At 45.3% G+C, this 20000-nt stretch overlaps 1 protein-coding gene across 2 annotated transcripts in view; it reads left to right on the plus strand.

Annotated features, from left to right (window-relative positions):
* The window catches only part of CFAP94 (cilia and flagella associated protein 94), a 110018-nt gene that overhangs the window by 36988 nt on the left and 53030 nt on the right, over positions 1 to 20000 (plus strand). For both annotated transcript variants that reach the window (XM_038771701.1, XM_038771709.1), the window contains exons 7-8: positions 1019 to 1165; positions 9218 to 9321. In XM_038771701.1, coding sequence (XP_038627629.1) covers positions 1019 to 1165; positions 9218 to 9321 — 251 coding nt within the window. The remainder of the gene's footprint in view (positions 1 to 1018; positions 1166 to 9217; positions 9322 to 20000) is intronic.

The following is a 20000-nucleotide window of genomic DNA, read 5'->3' on the forward strand; positions in this document are numbered from 1 at the left end:
GTATTTATTGAGCGCTTACTATGTGCAGAGCACTGTACTAAGCGCTTGGGAAGTACAAACTGGCAACACATAGAGACAGTCCCTACCCAACAGTGGGCTCACAGTCTAAAAGGGGGAGACAGAGAACAAAACCAAACATACCAACAAAATAAAATAAATAGGATAGATAGGTACAAGTAAAATAAATAAATAAATAAATAGAGTAATTCATTACTCTATTTTACTTGTCCATATCTATCCTACTTATTTTATTTTGTTAAGACGTTTGGTTTTGTTCTCTGTCTCCCCCTTCTAGACTTTTTGTACATATTTATTACCATTTATTTATTTATTTATTTATTTATTTATTTATTTATTTTACTTGTACATATCTATTCTATTTATTTTATTTTGTTAGTATGTTTGGTTTTGTTCTCTGTCTCCCCCTTCTAGACTTTTTGTACCTATTTATTACTCTATTTATTCATTTATTTATTTATTTTCCTTGTACATATCTATTCTATTTATTTTATTTTGTTAGTATGTTTGGTTTTGTTCTCTCTCCCCCTTCTAGACTGTGAGCCCACTGTTGGGTAGGGGCTGTCTCTAGATGTTGCCAACTTGTACTTCCCAAGCGCTTAGTACAGTGCTCTGCACGTAGTAAGCGCTCAATAAATACGATTGATGATGATGATGATGATGATGGGAGCCCACTGTTGGGTAGGGACTGTCTCTAGATGTTGCCAGTTTGTACTTCCCAAGCGCTTAGTACAGTGCTCTGCACATAGTAAGCGCTCAATAAATACGATTGATGATGATGATGATGATGATGGGAGCCCACTGTTGGGTAGGGACCGTCTCTAGATGTTGCCAACTTGTGCGCCTCCCCCTCCTAGACTGTGAGCCCTACGTGGGACAACCTGTTTACCTTGCAACCTCCCCAGCGCTTAGAACAGTGCTTTTCACGTAGTAAGCGCTTAGTAAATGCCACCATGATTACGATGATGGTGATAAATTGACACAGACGTCCTGTTTTTAGCTAATTGAGAGGCTGGAATTACTCTTAATGGAAACCCCACTTCGTGAGCTGAAGGAGAAGAAAGCGCTCCTCTACCAGGAATCCATCTGCGAATTGCGGGACCTCCTTTACAGTAAGTTCGACGTGGCAACCGAAGGCCTGCTTAAAGTAAGTGCTCAATCCGCGGCTGCTTCGGAGATTTTCCTTTCTTAGACCCGGGCCTGTGGTTTCTACGGTGTGTCTGGGGGATGCCAAGTCAGAAACCGAAAAGTCACACTGCGGAGCATTGATCTGATTTCAAAACGCAGGAAATGAGCCTCGCCTTCTGACCCTGGCTGAGTCGCTTCCTTGCTCTGGGCCTCAGTTGCCTCATCTGTAGAATGGGGATTAAGTCTGTGATACCCATTTCATTCACTCGTTCATTCATTCAGTTGTATTTAATTGGAATGCCTGGAATGCCCTCCCTCCGCCCATCCGCCAAGCTAGCTCTCTTCCTCTCTTCCTCTTCCTTTTAGACTGTGAGCCCACTGTTGGGTAGGGACTGTCTCTATGTGTTGCCAATTTGTACTTCCCAAGCGCTTAGTACAGTGCTCTGCACATAGTAAGCGCTCAATAAATACGATTGATTGATTGATTGATTCCTCCCTTCAAGGCCCTACTGAGAGCTCACCTCCTCCAGGAGGCCTTCCCACACTGAGCCCCTTCCTTCCTCTCCCCCTCGTCCCCCTCTCCATCCCCCGCATTTTACCTCCTTCCCTTCCCCACAGCACCTGTATATATGTATATATGTTTGTACATATTTATTTATTTTACTTGTACATATCTATTCTATTTATTTTATTTTGTTAGTATGTTTGATTTTGTTGTCTGTCTCCCCCTTTTAGACTGTGAGCCCACTGTTGGGTAGGGACTGTCTCTAGATGTTGCCATCTTGTACTTCCCAAGCGCTTAGTACAGTGCTCTGCACACAGTAAGCGCTCAATAAATACGATTGATTGATTAATAATCACTCAACAAATACCATTAAACAAAAATAGCTCAGAGGTCACCCACAGATTTGTATTCATTCATTCATTCAATCGTATTTATTGAGCGCTTACTGCGTGCAGAGCACTGTAGTAAGCGCTTGGGAAGTACAAGTTGGCAACATACAGAGTCGGTCCCTACCCAACAGCGGGCTCACAGTCTAGAAGGGGAAGACAGAGAACAAAACAAAACATATTAACAAAATAAGATAAATAGAATAAATATGTACAAATAAATAAATAAATAAAACACAGTAAGCGCTCAATAAATATGATTGAATGAATGAGTGAATGAGATAAGAGTCCCCTTCATTCCACGGAAACTGCCCTCTCAAAGGTCACCAATGACCTCCTGCTTGCCAAATCCAACAGCTCATACTCTATCCTAATCCTCTTCGACCTCTCAGCTGCCTTCGACACTGTGGACCACCCCCTTCTTCTCAACACGCTATCTGACCTTGGCTTCCCAGACTCCGTCCTCTCCTGGTTCTCCTCTTATCTCTCCGGTCGTTCTTTCTCAGTCTCTTTTGCGGGCTCCTCCTCCCTCTCCCATCCTCTTACTGTGGGGGTTCCCCAAGGTTCAGTGCTTGGTCCCCTTCTGTTCTTAATCTACACTCACTCCCTTGGTGACCTCATTCGCTCCCACGGCTTCAACTATCATCTCTACGCTGATGACACCCAGATCTCCATCTCTGCCCCTGCTCTCTCCCCCTCCCTCCAGGCTCGCATCTCCTCCTGCCTTCAGGACATCTCCATCTGGATGTCTGCCCGCCACCTAAAGCTCAACATGTCCAAGACTGAACTCCTTGTCTTCCCTTCCAAACCTTGCCCTCTCCCTGACTTTCCCATCTCTGTTGATGGCACTACCATCCTTCCCGTCTCACAGGCCCGCAACCTTGGTGTCATCCTCGACTCCGCTCTCTCATTCACCCCTCACATCCAAGCCGTCACCAAAACCTGCAGGTCTCAGCTCCACAACTTCGCCAAGCTCCGCCCTTTCCTCTCCATCCAAACTGCTACCCTGCTCATTCAAGCTCTCATCCTATCCCGTCTGGACTACTGCATCAGCCTTCTCTCCGATCTCCCATCCTCGTGTCTCTCTCCACTTCAATCCGTACTTCATGCTGCTGCCCGGATTATCTTTGTCCAGAAACGCTCTGGACATATTACTCCCCTCCTCAAAAATCTCCGGTGGCTACCAATCAATCTGCGCATCAGGCAGAAACTCCTCATCCTGGGCTTCCAGGCTGTCCATCCCCTCGCCCCCTCCTACCTCACCTCCCTTCTGTCCTTCTCCAGCGCAGCCCGCACCCTTCGCTCCTCCGCCGCTAATCTCCTCACCGTACCTCGTTCTCGCCTGTCCCGCCATCGACCCCCGGCTCACGTCATCCCCCGGGCCTGGAATGGCCTCCCTCTGCCCCTCCGCCAAGCTAGCTCTCTTCCTCCCTTCAAGGCCCTACTGAGAGCTCACCTCCTCCAGGAGGCCTTCCCAGACTGAGCCCCTTCCTTCCTCTCCCCCTCGTCCCCCTCTCCATCCCCCCGTCTTACCTCCTTCCCTTCCCCCAGCACCTGTATATATGTATATATGGTTGTACACATTTATTACTCTATTTATTTATTTATTTATTCATTTATTTTACTTGTACATTTCTATCCTATTTATTTTATTTTGTTGGTATGTTTGGTTCTGTTCTCTGTCTCCCCCTTTTAGACTGTGAGCCCACTGTTGGGTAGGGACTGTCTCTATGTGTTGCCAATTTGTACTTCCCAAGCGCTTAGTACAGTGCTCTGCACATAGGAAGCGCTCAATAAATACGATTGATTGATTGATTGATTGATTGATAAGAGTGACTGAGCCCCTTCCTTCCTCTCCCCCTCATCCCCCTCTCCATCCCCCCATCTTACCTCCTTCCCTTCCCCACAGCACCTGTATATATGTATATATGTTTGTACAGATTTATTACTCTATTTATTTATTTTGCTTGTACATATCTATTCTATTTATTTTATTTTGTTAGTATGTTTGGTTTTGTTCTCTGTCTCCCCCTTTTAGACTGTGAGCCCACTGTTGGGTAGAGACCGTCACTATATGTTGCCAATTTGTACTTCCCAAGCGCTTAGTACAGTCCTCTGCACATAGTAAGCGCTCAATAAATATGATTGATGATGATGATGATGATGATAAGAACTCACCGACTGTAAGTGGCCTGTCCCCCAAACCGTCAGGAGCAGTGTGGCCTGGAGGATAGAACGCAAGCTTGGGAGTCAGAAGGGCCTGTGTTCTAATCCCGGCTCCGCCAAGTGTCTGCTTTGTGACGTTGGGCAAGTCACGTCACTTCTGTGGGCCTCAGTTCCCTCATCTACAAAATGGGGATTGAGATTTTGAGCCCCACGAGGGACAGGAACTGTGTCCAACCCGATTTGCTTGTATCTACCCCAGTGCCTAGTACTCTGCCTGCCACATAGTAAGCCCTTAATGAAAACCACAATTATTATTATTATAATAATGATGATGGCATTTATTAAGTGCTTACTATGTGCCAAGCACTGTTCTAAGCGCTGGGGAGGCTACAAGGTGATCAGGTTGTCCCGCGGGGGGCTCACCGTTTTAATCCCTTTTTCACAGATGAGGTCCCTGAGGCACAGAGAAGTTAAGTCATAATAATAATAATAATAATGATGGTGTTTGTTAAGCGCTTACTATGTGCAGAGCACTGTTCTAAGCCCTGGGGGGAATACAAGGTGATCAGATTGTCCCACGGCGGGCTCACAGTCGTAATCCCCATTTTACAGATGAGGTCCCTGAGGCACAGAGAAGTTAAATGACTTGCCCACAGTCACACAGCTGACAAGCGGCGGAGTCGGGATTAGAACCCATGACCTCTGACTCCCAAGCCCGGGCTCTTTCCACTGAGCCACACCGTTTCCCCATTATTATTATTATTATTATTATTATTATTATTATTATTATTATTATTATTTTATTATTATTATTATAATAACCATTGCAACACATTGCTTTTTAAACCTCTGAAACCCTATTGTTTACTGCCTGGTAAGTTTTTAGCCTGCAATAGCGATAACTAAAGGCTCCACTTTTGGAGTTTTTCACCTTCCCCTCTGGTACAATCCTCAACTCACTAGACTGCAAACTCCTTGAGGACAGCGATCGTATCTACCACCTCCATTCATTCAATCAATTGTATTTCTTGAGCGCTTACAGAGTTCTGTCTTAAGCCCTTGGGAAAATACAACAATACAACAGTGACATTCCCTGCCCACAATGAGCTTACAGTCTAGAGAGGGGGAGACAGACATCTGTAGAAAGAAAATCATCATCATCAATCGTATTTATTGAGCGCTTACTATGTGCAGAGCACTGTACTAAGCACTTGGGAAGTACAAATTGGCAACACATAGAGACAGTCCCTACCCAACAGTGGGCTCACAGTCTAAAAGGGGGAGACAGAGAACAAAACCAAACATACCAACAAAATAAAATAAATAGGATAGATATGTACAAGTAAAATAAGTGAATAAATAGAGTAATAAATATGTACAACCATATATACATATATACAGGTGTATATATATATATATATATATATATATATACAGAAAATAAAATGACACTTACCATTACAGCTCTCCCAAGTGCTTAGTACAGTGCTCTCTGCACACAGCATTTTGTCAGCTCCTTTAGGGCAGGGGTCGTGTCCCACTCTGCCAGTTGTCAGCTGTGTGACTTTGGGCAAGTCACTTAACTTCTCTGGGCCTCAGTTACCTCATCTGTAAAATGGGGATTAAGACCGTGAGCCCCCCGGGGGACAATCTGTTCACCTTGTAACCTCCCCAGCACTTAGAACAGTGCTTTGCACGTAGTAAGTGCTTAATAAATGCCATTATTATTATTATTATATTATTATTATTACTAGCGCTTTTGTATCGTCTTCTCCCAAGTGCTTAGTACAGTGAAGCAGCGTGGCTCAGTGGAAAGAGCCCGGGCTTTGGAGTCAGAGGTCATGGGTTCAAATCCCGGCTCCGCCAATTGTCAGCTGTGTGACTCTGGGCAGGTCACTTAACTTCTCTGGGCCTCAGTTCCCTCATCTGTAAAATGGGGATTATGACCGAGTGCCCCACGTGGGACAACCTCATCACCTCATATCCCCCCCAGTGCTTAGAACAGTGCTTTGCACATAGTAAGCGCTTAACAAATACCATCATCATTATTATTATTATTATTACAGTGCTCTCCACATGGTATTTTGTAAGCTCCTGACTTTGTAAGTCTAAAAGCGCTATTCATTCACTCAGTTTATTGAGTGCTTACTGGGTGCAAAGCACTGTACTAAGAAGCACTTGGGAAAGTGCAATATTCATTCATTCATTCAATCGTATTTATTGAGCGCTTACTGTGTGCAGAGCACTGGACTAAGCACTTGGGAAGTACAAGTTGGCAACATATAAAGATGGTCCCTACCCAAAAACAGGCTCACAGTCTAGAAGGGGGAGACAGACAACAAAATAAAACATGGAGACAGGCATCAAAGCCGTCAGAACAAATAGAATTAAAGCTTAGATGCAGGGGAATGGGTTTGTTTGTTTCTTGTTCTACTGAGCTCTCCCAGGCCCTCAGTACAGTGCTCTGCACACAGTAAGTGCCGAATAAATGGGATTGAATGAATGAAGCGTTGAAGCGGCAAACAGACACATTCCTGCCCACAAAGAACTCACAGTCTAGAAGGGAAGACAGACATTAATGATAATAATAATAACAATAATAATCATCATCATCATCATCAATCGTATTTATTGAGCGCTTACTATGTGCAGAGCACTGTACTAAGCGCTTGGGAAGTACAAATTGGCAACATATAGAGACAGTCCCTACCCAAAATAATAATAATTTTGGTATTTGTTAAGCACTTACTATGTGCCAAGCACAGTTCTAAGCACTGGGTAGATACAAGGTAATCAGGTTGTCCCACATGGGGCTCGCAGTCTTAATCCTCATTTTCCAGATGAAGCCACTGAGGCCCAGAGAATCAATCAACAATCAATCGTATTCATTGAGCGCTTACTGTGTGCAGAGCACTGGACTAAGCGCTTGGGAAGTCCAAGTTGGCAACATCTAGAGACGGTCCCTACCCAACAGTGCGCTCATCGTATTCATTGAGCGCTTACTGTGTACAGAGCACTGTACTAAGCGCTTGGGAAGTACAGGTTGGCAACATATAGAGACAGTCCCTACCCAACAGTGGGCTCACAGTCGAGAAGGGGGAGACAGAGAACAAAACAAAACATATTAACAAAGTGAAATAAATAGAATAGATAGGTACAAGTAAAATAAATACATTTATTTCAATAAATTTATTATTTTAATTTTTTTTAATAAATTTTAAAATTATTTTCAATTTATTTTAATAAATAAATAAATGAATGAATAAATAAATAAATAAATAAGCAAGCAGAGAAGCTGCGTGGCGCAGTGGAAAGAGCCCGGGCTAGAAGTGAAGTGACTTGCCCAAAGTCACACAGCTGATAAGTGGCGGAGCCAGGATTAGAACCCATGACCTCTGACTCCCAAGCCCGGGCTCTTTCCACTGAGCCGCATTAATATAAATAAACAGATAAATACATAATAATAATAACGGTATTTGTTAAGCGCTTAGCTATGTGCCAGGCACTGTACTAAGCACTGTGGTGGATACAAGCAGATGGGGTTGGACGCAGTCCCTAACCCAACCTTAGGGCCTCCATCCTCATTTTACAGATGAGGTAGCTAGTAATAATAATAATGAGGATGGCATCTATTAAGCACCTACTATGTGCAAAGCACTGTTCTAAGCGCTGGGGAGGTTACAAGGTGATCAGGTTGTCCCACGGGGGGCTCCAGACTTCATCCCCATTTTACAGATGAGGGAACTGAGGCCCGGAGAAGTGAAGCGACTTGCCCAAAACCACACAGCTGACAATATGTATATATGTATATATGCTTCTGCATATTTATTACTCTACTTATTTATTTTACTTGTACATATTTATTCTATTTATTTTATTTTGTTAGCATGTTTTGTTTTGTTGTCTGTCTCCCCTTTCTAGACTGTGAGCCCGCTGTTGGGTAGGGACCGTCTCTATATGTTGCCAACTGGTACTTCCCAAGCGCTTAGTACAGTGCTCTGCACACAGTAAGCGCTCAATAAATGCGATTGAATGAATGAATGAATTTTACAGATGAGGGAACTGAGGCCCAGAGAAGTGAAGCGACTTGCCCAAAGTCACACAGCTGACAAGTGGCAGAGCCGGGATTAGAACCCATGACCCATGACCTCTGACTCCATAGCCCGGGCTCTAGCCACTAAGCCTCGTTGTTTCTCATAAGAAGTGAAATGACTTTTTTTGTGGTATTTAATAATAATAATAATAATGATGGCATTTGTTAAGCGCTTACTATGTGCAGAGCACTGTTCTAAGTGCTGGGGGTGGATACAAGGTGATCAAGTTGTCCCACCTGGAGCTCACAGCCTTAATCCCCATTTTACAGATGAGGTGACTGAGGCTCAGAGAAGTTAAGTGACTTGCCCGAGGTCACACAGCAGACATGTGGTGGAGCCGGGATTCGAACCCATGACCTCTGACTCCAAAGCCCGGGCTCTTCTCCATTTTGTTAAGTGTTTGCGATGTGCCAGGCACTGTTCTAAGCACTGGGGTAGATATGGGTTAATCGGGTTGGACCCAGTCCCAGTCCCATGTGGGGCTCCCGGTCTTCATCCCCATTTTACAGATGAGGGAACTGAGGCCCAGAGAAGTGAAGTGACTATCCCCAGGTCACACAGCAGACAAATGGGGGAGACAAGCTGAGAACCCAAGTCCTTCCTTCCCCCGGGCCCGGGCTCTGTCCGCTGCGTCACGCTGTGTAGTACAGTGCTCTGCACGTAGTGAGCCTTTGATCATACCGTTGATTTGATTGATTGTACATATTGTACATATCTATTCTATTTATTTTATTTTGTTAGTATGTTTGGTTTTGTTCTCTGTCTCCGCCTTTTAGACTGTGAGCCCACTGTTGGGTAGGGACTGTCTCTATATGTTGCCCATTTGTACTTCCCAAGTGCTTAGTACAGTGCTCTGCACACAGTAAGTGCTCAGTAAGTACGATTGATTGATTAATTGATTGATTGATTTCCAATTGCAGCAGGCCAGCACTTTGGTTGACCCCGACAGCGGAAACATGGAGAAGGTCTTTCGGGGAGAAAATGTCACCTTCTGCATCTGGGCAAATATCAGGAAGAATCCAAGGTAGTAATAATAATAATAATAATAATAATAATAATGGCATTTATTAAGCGCTTACTATGTGCACAGCACTGTTCTAAGCGCCGGGGAGGTCACAAGGTGATCAGGTTGTCCCACGGGGGGCTCACAGTCATCATCCCCATTTTACAGCTGAGGGAACTGAGGCTCAGAGAAGTGAAGGTAATAGTAATTGTGGTATTTGTTACGCGCTTACTATGTGCCAGGCACTGTACTAAGCGCTGGAGTGGATACAAGATAGTCGGGTTGGACGTGGCCCCTGTCTCACGTGGGGCTCACAGCCTCCATCCTCCTTTTGCCAACTTGTAGAACTTGTATATGTTGCCAACTTGTACTTCCCAAGCGCTTAGTACAGTGCTCTGCACACAGTAAGCGCTCAATAAATACGATTGATTGATTGACTGTGAGCCCACTGTTGGGTAGGGACTGTCTCTATATGTTGCCAGTTTGTACTTCCCAAGTGCTTAGTACAGTGCTCTGCACACAGTAAGCGCTCAATAAATGCGATTGATTGATTGACTGTGAGCCCACTGTTGGGTAGGGACTGTCTCTATATGTTGCCAATTTGTACTTCCCAAGCGCTTAGTACAGTGCTCTGCACACAGTAAGCGCTCAATAAATACGATTGATGATGATGATGATTGATTGATTGATTTTACAGTTGAGGTAGCTAGTAATAATAATGATGATGATGGCATCTATTAAGCACTTACTATGTGCAAAGACTGTTCTAAGCACTGGGGAGGTTACAAGGTGATCGGGTTGTCCCACGGGGGGCTCACAGTCTTCATCCCCATTTGACAGATGAGGGAACTGAGGCCCAGAGAATAATAATAATACTAATAATGACGGCATTTATTATGCACTTTCTATGTGCAAAGCACTGTTCTAAGCGCTGGGGAGGTTACAAGGTGATCGGGTTGTCCCACGGGGGGCTCCCAGTCTTCAGCCCCATTTCACAGACGAGGGAACTGAGGCCCAGAGAAGCGAAGTGACTTGCCCAAAGTCACCCAGCTGACAATTGGAGGAGCCGGGATTTGAACCCGTGACCTCTGAATTCAAAGCCTGGGCTCTTCCCACTGAGCCACGCTGCTTCTCTTAAGGCACAGGGAAGTGAAACGACTTGCCCAAGGTCACACGGCAGACAAGCGGCAGAGCTGGGATTAGAACTCAAGACCTTCCGAGTTCCAGGTGCGGGCTGTACCCACTAAGCCAGGCTGCCTCCCTGCTACAATCAGGTAGCCAACTGTTTAGACTGTGAGCCCACTGTGGGGTAGGGACCGTCTCTCTATGTTGCCAACTTGGACTTCCCAAGCGCTTAGTACAGTGCTCTGCACACAGTGAGCGCTCAATAAATACGATTGATTGATTGATTGGTACGCCTTTCCTCTGGACAGGACAAAGAGAAGCAGCGTGGCTCAGTGGAAAGAGCATGGGCTTCGGAGTCAGAGGTCATGGGTTCGAATCCCGGCTCCACCACTTGTCAGCTGTGGGGCCTTGGGCAAGCCACTTAACTTCTCTGGGCCTCAGTTCCCTTATCTGTAAAATGGGATTAAGACTGTGAGCCCCACGTGGGACAACCTGATCACCTTGTATCCCCCAGCGCTTTGAACAGTGCTTTGCACATAGTAAGCGCTTAATAAATGCCATTATTATTATTAAAGAGACCCATCCGAGTACAGGCTGCATCTATCAAATAGAAGAAATAGAATCTTCTGCCAAAGTCAAGTGATTTTTGGTTATCAAGCCATCCTAAAAATCTCTGTATTTCCCCCCAATCAATAGAACAGCACTGTGGCTGACTGGAAACCCATCCACCAATCGATCGTATTTATTGAGTGCCGACAGAATGCAGGGCTCTGTACTGAGCGCTGGGGAGAGTTCAACCCAATGATGTGACAGACACATTCCCTGCTCACTGCGAGCTTACAGTCTAGAGATGAGTTTATGGACTAGACTATGTTTTCCAGACTGTGAGCCCGCTGTTGGGTAGGGACCGTCTCTATGTGTTGCCGACTTGTACTTCCCAAGCGCTTAGTACAGTGCTCTGCACACAGTAAGCGCTCAATAAATACGATTGATTGATTGACTAGAGGAAAGAGCCCGGTCCTGAGAGTCCGAGGAGCTGGGTTCTAATCCCGGCCCCTCCGCTTAACAGAGAAGGAGCGCGGCTCAGTGGGAAGAGCTCGGGCTTGGGAGTCGGAGGTCATGGGTTCGAATCCCGGCTCCACCACTGACCGGCTGTGTGACTTTGGGCAAGTCACTTCACTTCTCTGGGCCTCAGTTCCCTCATCTGTAAAATGGGAATTAAGATTGTGAGCCCCACGTGGGACAACCTGATCACCTTGTATCCCCCCAGTGCTTAGAACAGTGCTTGGCACGTAGTAGGCACTTTACAAACACCATTATTATTATTAGTATTATTGTTATTATTGTTAATGTTATTATAATAACATGTAATAATATAATATTAATATAATATAATACACAATAATATCATATGCATGATTATATAGTATATGATAATAATTATTGTTATTAATAACGGCAACAATAATGATAATTAATAATATTATTATTGTTGACAGCGTGGTTCAGTGGAAAGAGCATGGGTTTTGGAGTCAGAGGTCATGGGTTCTCCCAGTTGTCAGCTGTGTGACTTTGGGCAAGTCACTTCATTTCTCTGTGCCTCAGTTCCCTCATCTGTAAAATGGGGATTAAGACTGCGAGCCCCCCGTGGGACAACCTGATCACCTTGTAACCTCCCCAGTGCAGAGAACAGTGCTTTGCACATACTAAGCATTTAATAAATGCCATCATCATTATTATTATTATTACTCAATCAATCAATCAATCAATCAATCAATCAATCGTATTTATTGAGCGCTTACTATGTGCAGAGCACTGTACTAAGCGCTTGGGAAGTACAAATTGGCATCACATAGAGACAGTCCCTACCCAACAGTGGGCTCACAGTCTAAAAGGGGGAGACAGAGAACAGAACCAAACATACCAACAAAATAAAATAAGTAGGATAGAAATGTACAAGTAAAATAAATAAATAAATAAATAAATAGAGTAATAAATATGTACAACCATATATACATATATACAGGTGCTGTGGGGAAGGGAAGGAGGTAAGACGGGGGGATGGAGAGGGGGACGAGGGGGAGAGGAAGGAAGGGGCTCAGTCTGGGAAGGCCTCCTGGAGGAGGTGAGCTCTCAGCAGGGCCTTGAAGGGAGGAAGAGAGCGAGCTTGGCGGATGGGCAGAGGGAGGCCATTCCAGGCCCAGGGGATGACGTGGGCCGGGGGTCGATGGCGGGACGGGCGAGAACGAGGTACGGTGAGGAGATTAGCGGTGGAGGAGCGAAGGGTGCGGGCTGCGCTGGAGAAGGAGAGAAGGGAGGTGAGGGAGGAGGGGGCCAGGGGATGGACAGCCTGGAAGCCCAGGATGAGGAGTTTCTGCCTGATGCGCAGATTGATTGGTAGCCACCGGAGATTTTTGAGGAGGGGAGTAATATGTCCAGAGCGTTTCTGGACAAAGATAATCCGGGCAGCAGCATGAAGTACGGATTGAAGTGGAGAGAGACACGAGGATGGGAGATCGGAGAGAAGGCTGGTGCAGTAGTCCAGACGGGATAGGATGAGAGCTTGAACGAGCAGGGGAGCGGTTGGGATGGAGAGGAAAGGGCGGATCTTGGCAATGTTGCGGAGCTGAGACCGGCAGGTTTTGGTGACGGCTTGCATGTGAGGGGTGAATGAGAGAGCGGAGTCGAGGATGACACCAAGGTTGCGGGCTTGTGAGACGGGAAGGATGGTAGTGCCGTCAACAGAGATGGGAAAGTCAGGGAAAGGGCAAGGTTTGGGAGGGAAGACAAGGAGCTCAGTCTTCAGTGCTTAGCACAATACCCGCCACACAGTAGTGCTTAACAAATACCATTAAACAACGACAACAAAGTGCCGTAATTATTGTAATTATCCCTGAGTGGATTGCCAAGGAAAAAGCCTAATTGTGGTGCTCTATTCATTCAGCGGTATTTATTGAGCGCTTACTGTGTGCAGAGCACTGTACTAAGCGCTTGGAAAGTAAAATTCGGCAACAAAGACAGTCCCTACCCAACAACGGGCTCACAGTCACAATTCTGACATGGCATTCTGTGGAGAGCACCAGTATTTTTCCAGGAAATGTGTTCTAGCTCTCTGACTTCCAGAAGGCTGTGATCAATCAATCAATCAATCGCATTTATTGAGCGCTTACTGTGTTGCAGAGCACTGTACTAAGTGCTTGGGAAGTACAAGTTGGCAACATATAAAGATGGTCCCTACCCAACAGGGGGCTCACAGTCTAAAAGGGGGAGACAGAGAACAAAACCAAACATACTAACAAAATAAAATAAATAGAATAGATATGTACAAGTAAAATAAATAGAGTAATAAATATGTACAAAAATAAATATGGAGATCCGCCTTTTAACAGAAGACGGAGTCTAGGAGTCCTTTCTAGACCGTGAGCCCGCTGTTGGGTAGGGACCGTCTCTATCAAAGCCTCTGCCAGTTATTGGTTAACATTATTACTATTGTTATTAGTAATAATACTAATAATAATGATAATATTTGTTAAGCACTTACTATGTGCCAAGCACTGTTCTAAGCACTGGGGTAATAATAATAATAATAATAATAATAATAATAATAATAATAATGATGGCATTTGTTTAGCGCTTACTATGTGCAAAGCACTGTTCTAAGCGCTGGGGGGGATACAAGGTGATCAGGTTGTCCCACGTGGGGCTCACAGTCTTCATCCCCATTTTACAGATGAGGGAACTGAGGCTCCGAGAAGTTAAGTGACTTGCCCAAGGTCACACAGCAGACATGTGGCAGAGCTGGGATTCGAACCTATGACCTCTGACTCCAAAGCCTGGGCTCTTTCCACTGAGCCACGCTGGGTAGATACAAGGTGATCAGGTTGTCCTGCATGGGGCTCACAGTCTTAATCCCCATTTTACAGATGAGGGAACCGAGGCACAGAGAAGTGAAGCGACTTGCCCAAGGTCACGCAGCTGATAAGTGGCGGAGTCAACAATAATAATAATAATAATAGTGGTATTAGTTTTTTATGGTATTTGTTCAGCGTTTACTATGTGTCAAGCACTGTTTAAAGCGCTGGGGTAGGTAGAAGCAGTGTGGCTCAGTGGAAAGAGCTTGGGAGTCAGAGGTCATGGGTTCAAATCCCCACTCTGCCGCTTGTCAGCCATGTGACTTTGGGCAAGTCACTTAAGTTCTCTGGGCCTCAGTTACCTCATCTGTAAAATGGGGATTAAGACAGTGAGCCCCACATGGGCCAACCTAATCACCTTTTCACCTCCCCAGTGCTTAGAGCAGTGCTTTGCACATAGTAAATGCTTAATAAATGCTATTATTATTATTATTATTATTATTATTATTATTATTATTGTTATGGGTTCAAATCCTGACTCCGCCGCTTGTCAGCTGTGTGACTTTGAGCAAGTCACTTAACTTCTCTGGGCCTCCGTTACCTCATCTGTAAAATGGGGATTAAGACTGTGAGCCCCATGTGGGCCAACCTGATCACCTTGTCACCTCCCCAGCGCTTAGTCAGTGCTTTGCACATAGTAAGTGCCTAATAAATGCCATTATTATTATTATTATTATTATTATGGGTTCAAATCCCGACTCTACCGCTTGTCAGCTGTGTGACTTTGGGCAAGTCACTTAACTTCTTTGGGCCTCCGTTACCTCATCTGTAAAATGGGGATTAAGACTGTGAGCCCCACTTGGGACAACCTGATCACCTTGTAACCTCCCCAGTGCTTAGAGCAGTGCTTTGCACATAGTAAGCGCTTAATAAATGTCATTATTATTATTATTATTATGGGTTCAAATCCCGACTCCACCACTTGTCAGCTGTGTGACTTTGGGCAAGTAACCTCACTTCTCTGAGCCTCAGTGCCTTCATCTGTAAAATGGGGATGAAGGCTGTGAGCCCCCCATGGGACAACCTGATCACCTTGTATCCTCCCCAGCGCTTAGAACAGTGCTTTGCACGTAGTAAGTGCTTAACAAATACCAAAATTATTATTATTATTAGAAGCTCATCAGGGTGGGTTCATTCATTCATTCAATCGTATTTATTGAGCGCTTACTGCGATCAGAGCACTGTACTAAGGTTGAGTCCCTGTCCCACATGGGGCTCCCAGGAATAAGAGGGGAACAGGGTTTGAATCCCCAGTTGATCAAAGTGAGGCACAGAGAAGTTAAGGGACTTGTCCATGGTCACACAGCAGGTAAGTGGCAGAGCTGGGATTAGAACTCATGTCGTACTGTATTTTCCCGGCGCTTAGTACAGAGAGTGCTTAGAAGCAGCGTGGCTCAGTGGCAAGAGCCCGAGCTTGGGAGTCAGAGGTCATGGGTTCTAATCCTGCCCCCACCCCTTGTCAGCTGGGTGATTCAGCGGAAAGAGGCCGGGCTTTGGAGACAGAGGTCATGGGTTCAAATTCCGGCTCCACCAATTGTCAGCTGTGGGACTTTGGGCAAGTCACTTCACTTCTCTGGCCCTCAGTTCCCTCAACAGTAAAATGGGGAATAAGACTGTGAGCCCCTCGTGGGACGACCTGATGACCTCCCCAGTGCTTAGAACAGAGCTTTGCACATAGTAAGCGCTCAATAAAATATTATTATTATTATTATTATTCACTGTGCCTCAATTCCCTCATCTGTAAAATGGGGATGAAGACTGTGAGCCCCACTTAGGACAACCTGATAGCCTTATATCTCCCCCAGCACTTAGAACATTGCCTGGCGCATAGTAAGCGCTTAAAATTGTCAGCTGTGCGACTTTGGGCAAGTCACTTAACTTCTCTGTGCCTCAGTTACCTTATCTGTAAAATGGAGATTAAGACTGTGAGCCCCCCGAGGGACAACCTGATCACCTTGTAACCGCCCCAGCGCTTAGAACAGTGCTTGGCACATAGCAAGTGCTTAATAAATGCCATCATCATCAGCAGCAGCAAATACCACTATTATTAGTAGTATTGTTATTATTATTATAACACAATAATATTGTGTATATTGTGTATAATATTGTATATATATTACACAATGATATTGTGTATTAATATAACACAATAATAATAATAATAATTGTTAGTATTGACACCTATCTACTTGTTTTGTTTTGTTGTCTGTCTGCCCCTTCTAGACTGCGAGCCCGTTGTTGGGTAGGGACCGTCTCTATATGTTGCCGACTTGGACTTCCCAAGCGCTTAGTACAGTGCTCAGCACACAGTAAGCGCTCAATAAATACAATTGAGTGAATGAATATTATTATTAAATGCAACTGACTGACTGAATGAAGGTCCAATGGCACCCAGGTCCGGGCTTCATCGACGAGGCCACGCTGCTTTCTTTGCTGCTTATTTGTTAATCAGTCGATCAATCAATGGTGTTTATTGAGCATTTACTGTGTGCATAGCACTGTACTGAACGCTTGGGAGAGGACAATACCACAGATTTAGCAGGCAGGTTCCTTAAGCGCTTACTAAGTAACGAACCCTGTACCAAGTGTGGGGCAGGAATAAGATTGGGAAGCAGCTTGGCTCAGTGGCAAGAGCCCGAGCTTGGGAGTCAGAGGTTGTGGGTTCTAATCCTGTCTCCACCACTTGTCCACATTGTGACCTTGGGCAAGTCACTTCACTTCTCTGGGCCTCAGTTCCCTCATCTGGAAAATGGGGATTGACACTGCGAGGCCCCTGTGGGACAGAGACTGTGTCCGACCTGATATGCTGTATCTCCCCCAGCGCTTAGTACAGTGCTTGGCACATAGTAAGGGCTTAACAAATACCACAATTATTATGAATTAAAATATCAAGTTCAATGTCCCCAGCCCTCTTGGGGCTCCTAGTCTAAGTCAGAAGGAGGAAAAGCAGAGTGGCCCAGTGGGTAGATACCTGGCCTTGGGAGTTAGAAGGTCATGGGTTCTAATCCTGAGCCCCTTCCTTCCCCTCCCCCTCGTCCCCCTCTCCATCCCCCGCATCTTACCTCCTTCCCTTCCCCACAGCACCTGTATATATGTATATATGTTTGTACAGATTTATTACTCTATTCATTTATTTATCTTACTTATACATATCTATTCTATTTTAGTTTGTTAATATGTATGGTTTTGTTCTCTGTCTCCCCCTTTTAGACTGTGAGCCCACTGTTGGGTAGGGACTGTCTCTCTATGTTGCCAACTTGGACTTCCCAAGCGCTTAGTCCAGTGCTCTGCACACAGTAAGCGCTCAATAAATACGATTGATTGATTGACTAATTCCAACTCCGCCACTTGTCTGCTGTGTGACCTTGGGCGCTTCTCTGGGCCTCAGTTCCCTCATCTGTCAAATGGGGATCAAGACTGTGAGCCCCGCAGGGGACAGGGACTGCGTCCAACCCGATTGGCTTGTATCCACCCCAGCGCTTAGTACAGAGGCTGGCACATTGTAAGCACTTAACAAATGCCATTCATTCCTTCATTCCTACAGTTGTATTTATTGAGCGCTTACTGTGTGCAGGGCACTGTAGTAGGCGCTTGGGAGGTACAAGTTGGCAACATATAGAGACGGTCCCTACCCAACAGTGGGCTCACAGTCTAGAAGGGGGAGACAGAGAACAAAACCAAACATACTAACAAAATAAAATAAATAGAATAAATATGTACAAATAAAATAGATAAATAGAGTAATAAGTACGTACAAACATATATACATATATACAGGTGCGGTGGGGAGGGGAAGGAGGTAAGGCGGGGGGGATGGGGAGGAGGAGGAGGGGGAGAGGAAGGAGGGGGCTTAGTGTGGGAAGGCCTCCCGGAGGAGGTGAGCTCTCAGCAGGGCCTTGAAGGGAGGAAGAGAGCGAGCATGGCGGATGGGCAGAGGGAGGCCATTCCAGGCCCGGGAGAGGACGTGGGCCAGGGGTCGACAGCGGGACAGGCGAGAATGAGGCCTAACGGTGAGGAGATTAGCAGCGGAGAAGCGGAGGGTGCGGGCTGGGCTGGAGAAGGAGAGAAGGGAGGTGAGGTAGGAGGGGGCGAGGGGATGGATGGATGGACAGCCTTGAAGCCCAGGGTGAGGAGTTTCTGCCTGATGCGTAGGTTGATGGGCAGCAACTGGAGATTTTTGAGGAGGGGAGTGACATGCCCAGAGCGTTTCTGCACAAAGATGATCCGGGCAGCAGCGTGGCTAAGTATAGACTGAAGTGACCAAAATTATTCTTACCACAATTATGATTATTATTATTAGGACAAGCGTTGAATCCCCATTTTACAGATGAGGAAAACTGACGCCCAGAGAAGTGAAGTGACTTGCTCAAGGTCGCACAGCAGAGCAGTGGTGGAGATCAATCAATCAATCAATCATATTTATTGAGCGCTTACTATGTTCAGAGCACTGTACTAAGCGCTTGGGAAGTACAAATTGGCAACATAATGGTTTGTGATGGTTTGAGAACCCAGCTCCTTCTGACTCTCGGGCCCGGGCTCTAGCCGCTGGGCAGCACTGCCTCCCGTCAGCCATGGGCTTTTCCCCGTGAGTGAGGTATTTGGCATTAGTGCTTTGCACATAGTAAGCGCTTAACAAATACCATCATTATTATTATCATTATTATTAGGGAAGCAGCCTGGCTCAGTGGACAGAGCCCCAGCCCGAGAGTCAGAGGGTCACGGGTTCCAATTCCGGCTCCGCCGCTTGTCTGCCGTATGACCTTAGGCAAGTCATTTCACGTCTCTCATCATCATCATCAATCATATTTATTGAGCACTTACTGTGTGCAGAGCACTGTACTAAGCGCTTGGGAAGTCCAAGTTGGCAACGTATAGAGACGGTCCCTACCCAACAGTGGGCTCACAGTCTAAAAGGGGGAGACAGACAACAAAACCAAACATACTAACAAAATAAAATAAATAGAATAGATATGTACAAGTCAAATAAATAAATAAATAGAGTAACAAATATGTACAAACATATATACATAAATACAGGTGCTGTGGGGAAGGGAAGGAGGTAAGATGGGGGGGGATGGAGAGGGGGCCTCAGTTCCCTCCTCTGTAAAATGGGGATTGCGACTGTGAGCCCCACAGTGGTTAGGGACGGTGTCCACCCCAGTTTGTTTGAATTCACCCCAGCGCTTAGTAGAGTGCCTAGCACTTAACAAATACCATGATTATTCATTCATTCATTCAATCGTATTTATTGAGCACTTACTGTGTGCAGAGCACTGGACTAAGCGCTTGGGAAGTACAAGTTGGCAACATATAGAGACGGTCCCGACCCAACAGCGGGCTCACAGTTTAGAGATTACTCTAATAGTAATAATGATTATTTATTTATTTATTTATTTTACTTGTGCGTATCCTATTTATTTTATTTTGTTAGTATGTTTGGTTTTGTTCTCTGTCTCTAATAGTAATAATAGTAATAATGATTATTTATTTATTTATTTATTTTACTTGTCCATGTCTATTCTATTTATTTTATTTTGTTAGTGTGTTTGGTTTTGTTCTCTGTCTCCCCCTTTTAGACTGTGAGCCCACTGTTGGGTAGGGACTGTCTCTATATGTTGCCAATTTGTACTTCCCAAGCGCTTAGTACAGTGCTCTGCACATAGT

This window comes from Tachyglossus aculeatus, chromosome 2 (assembly GCF_015852505.1).
Source record: "Tachyglossus aculeatus isolate mTacAcu1 chromosome 2, mTacAcu1.pri, whole genome shotgun sequence".
In the NCBI taxonomy this organism is placed as follows: Eukaryota; Metazoa; Chordata; class Mammalia; order Monotremata; family Tachyglossidae; genus Tachyglossus; species Tachyglossus aculeatus.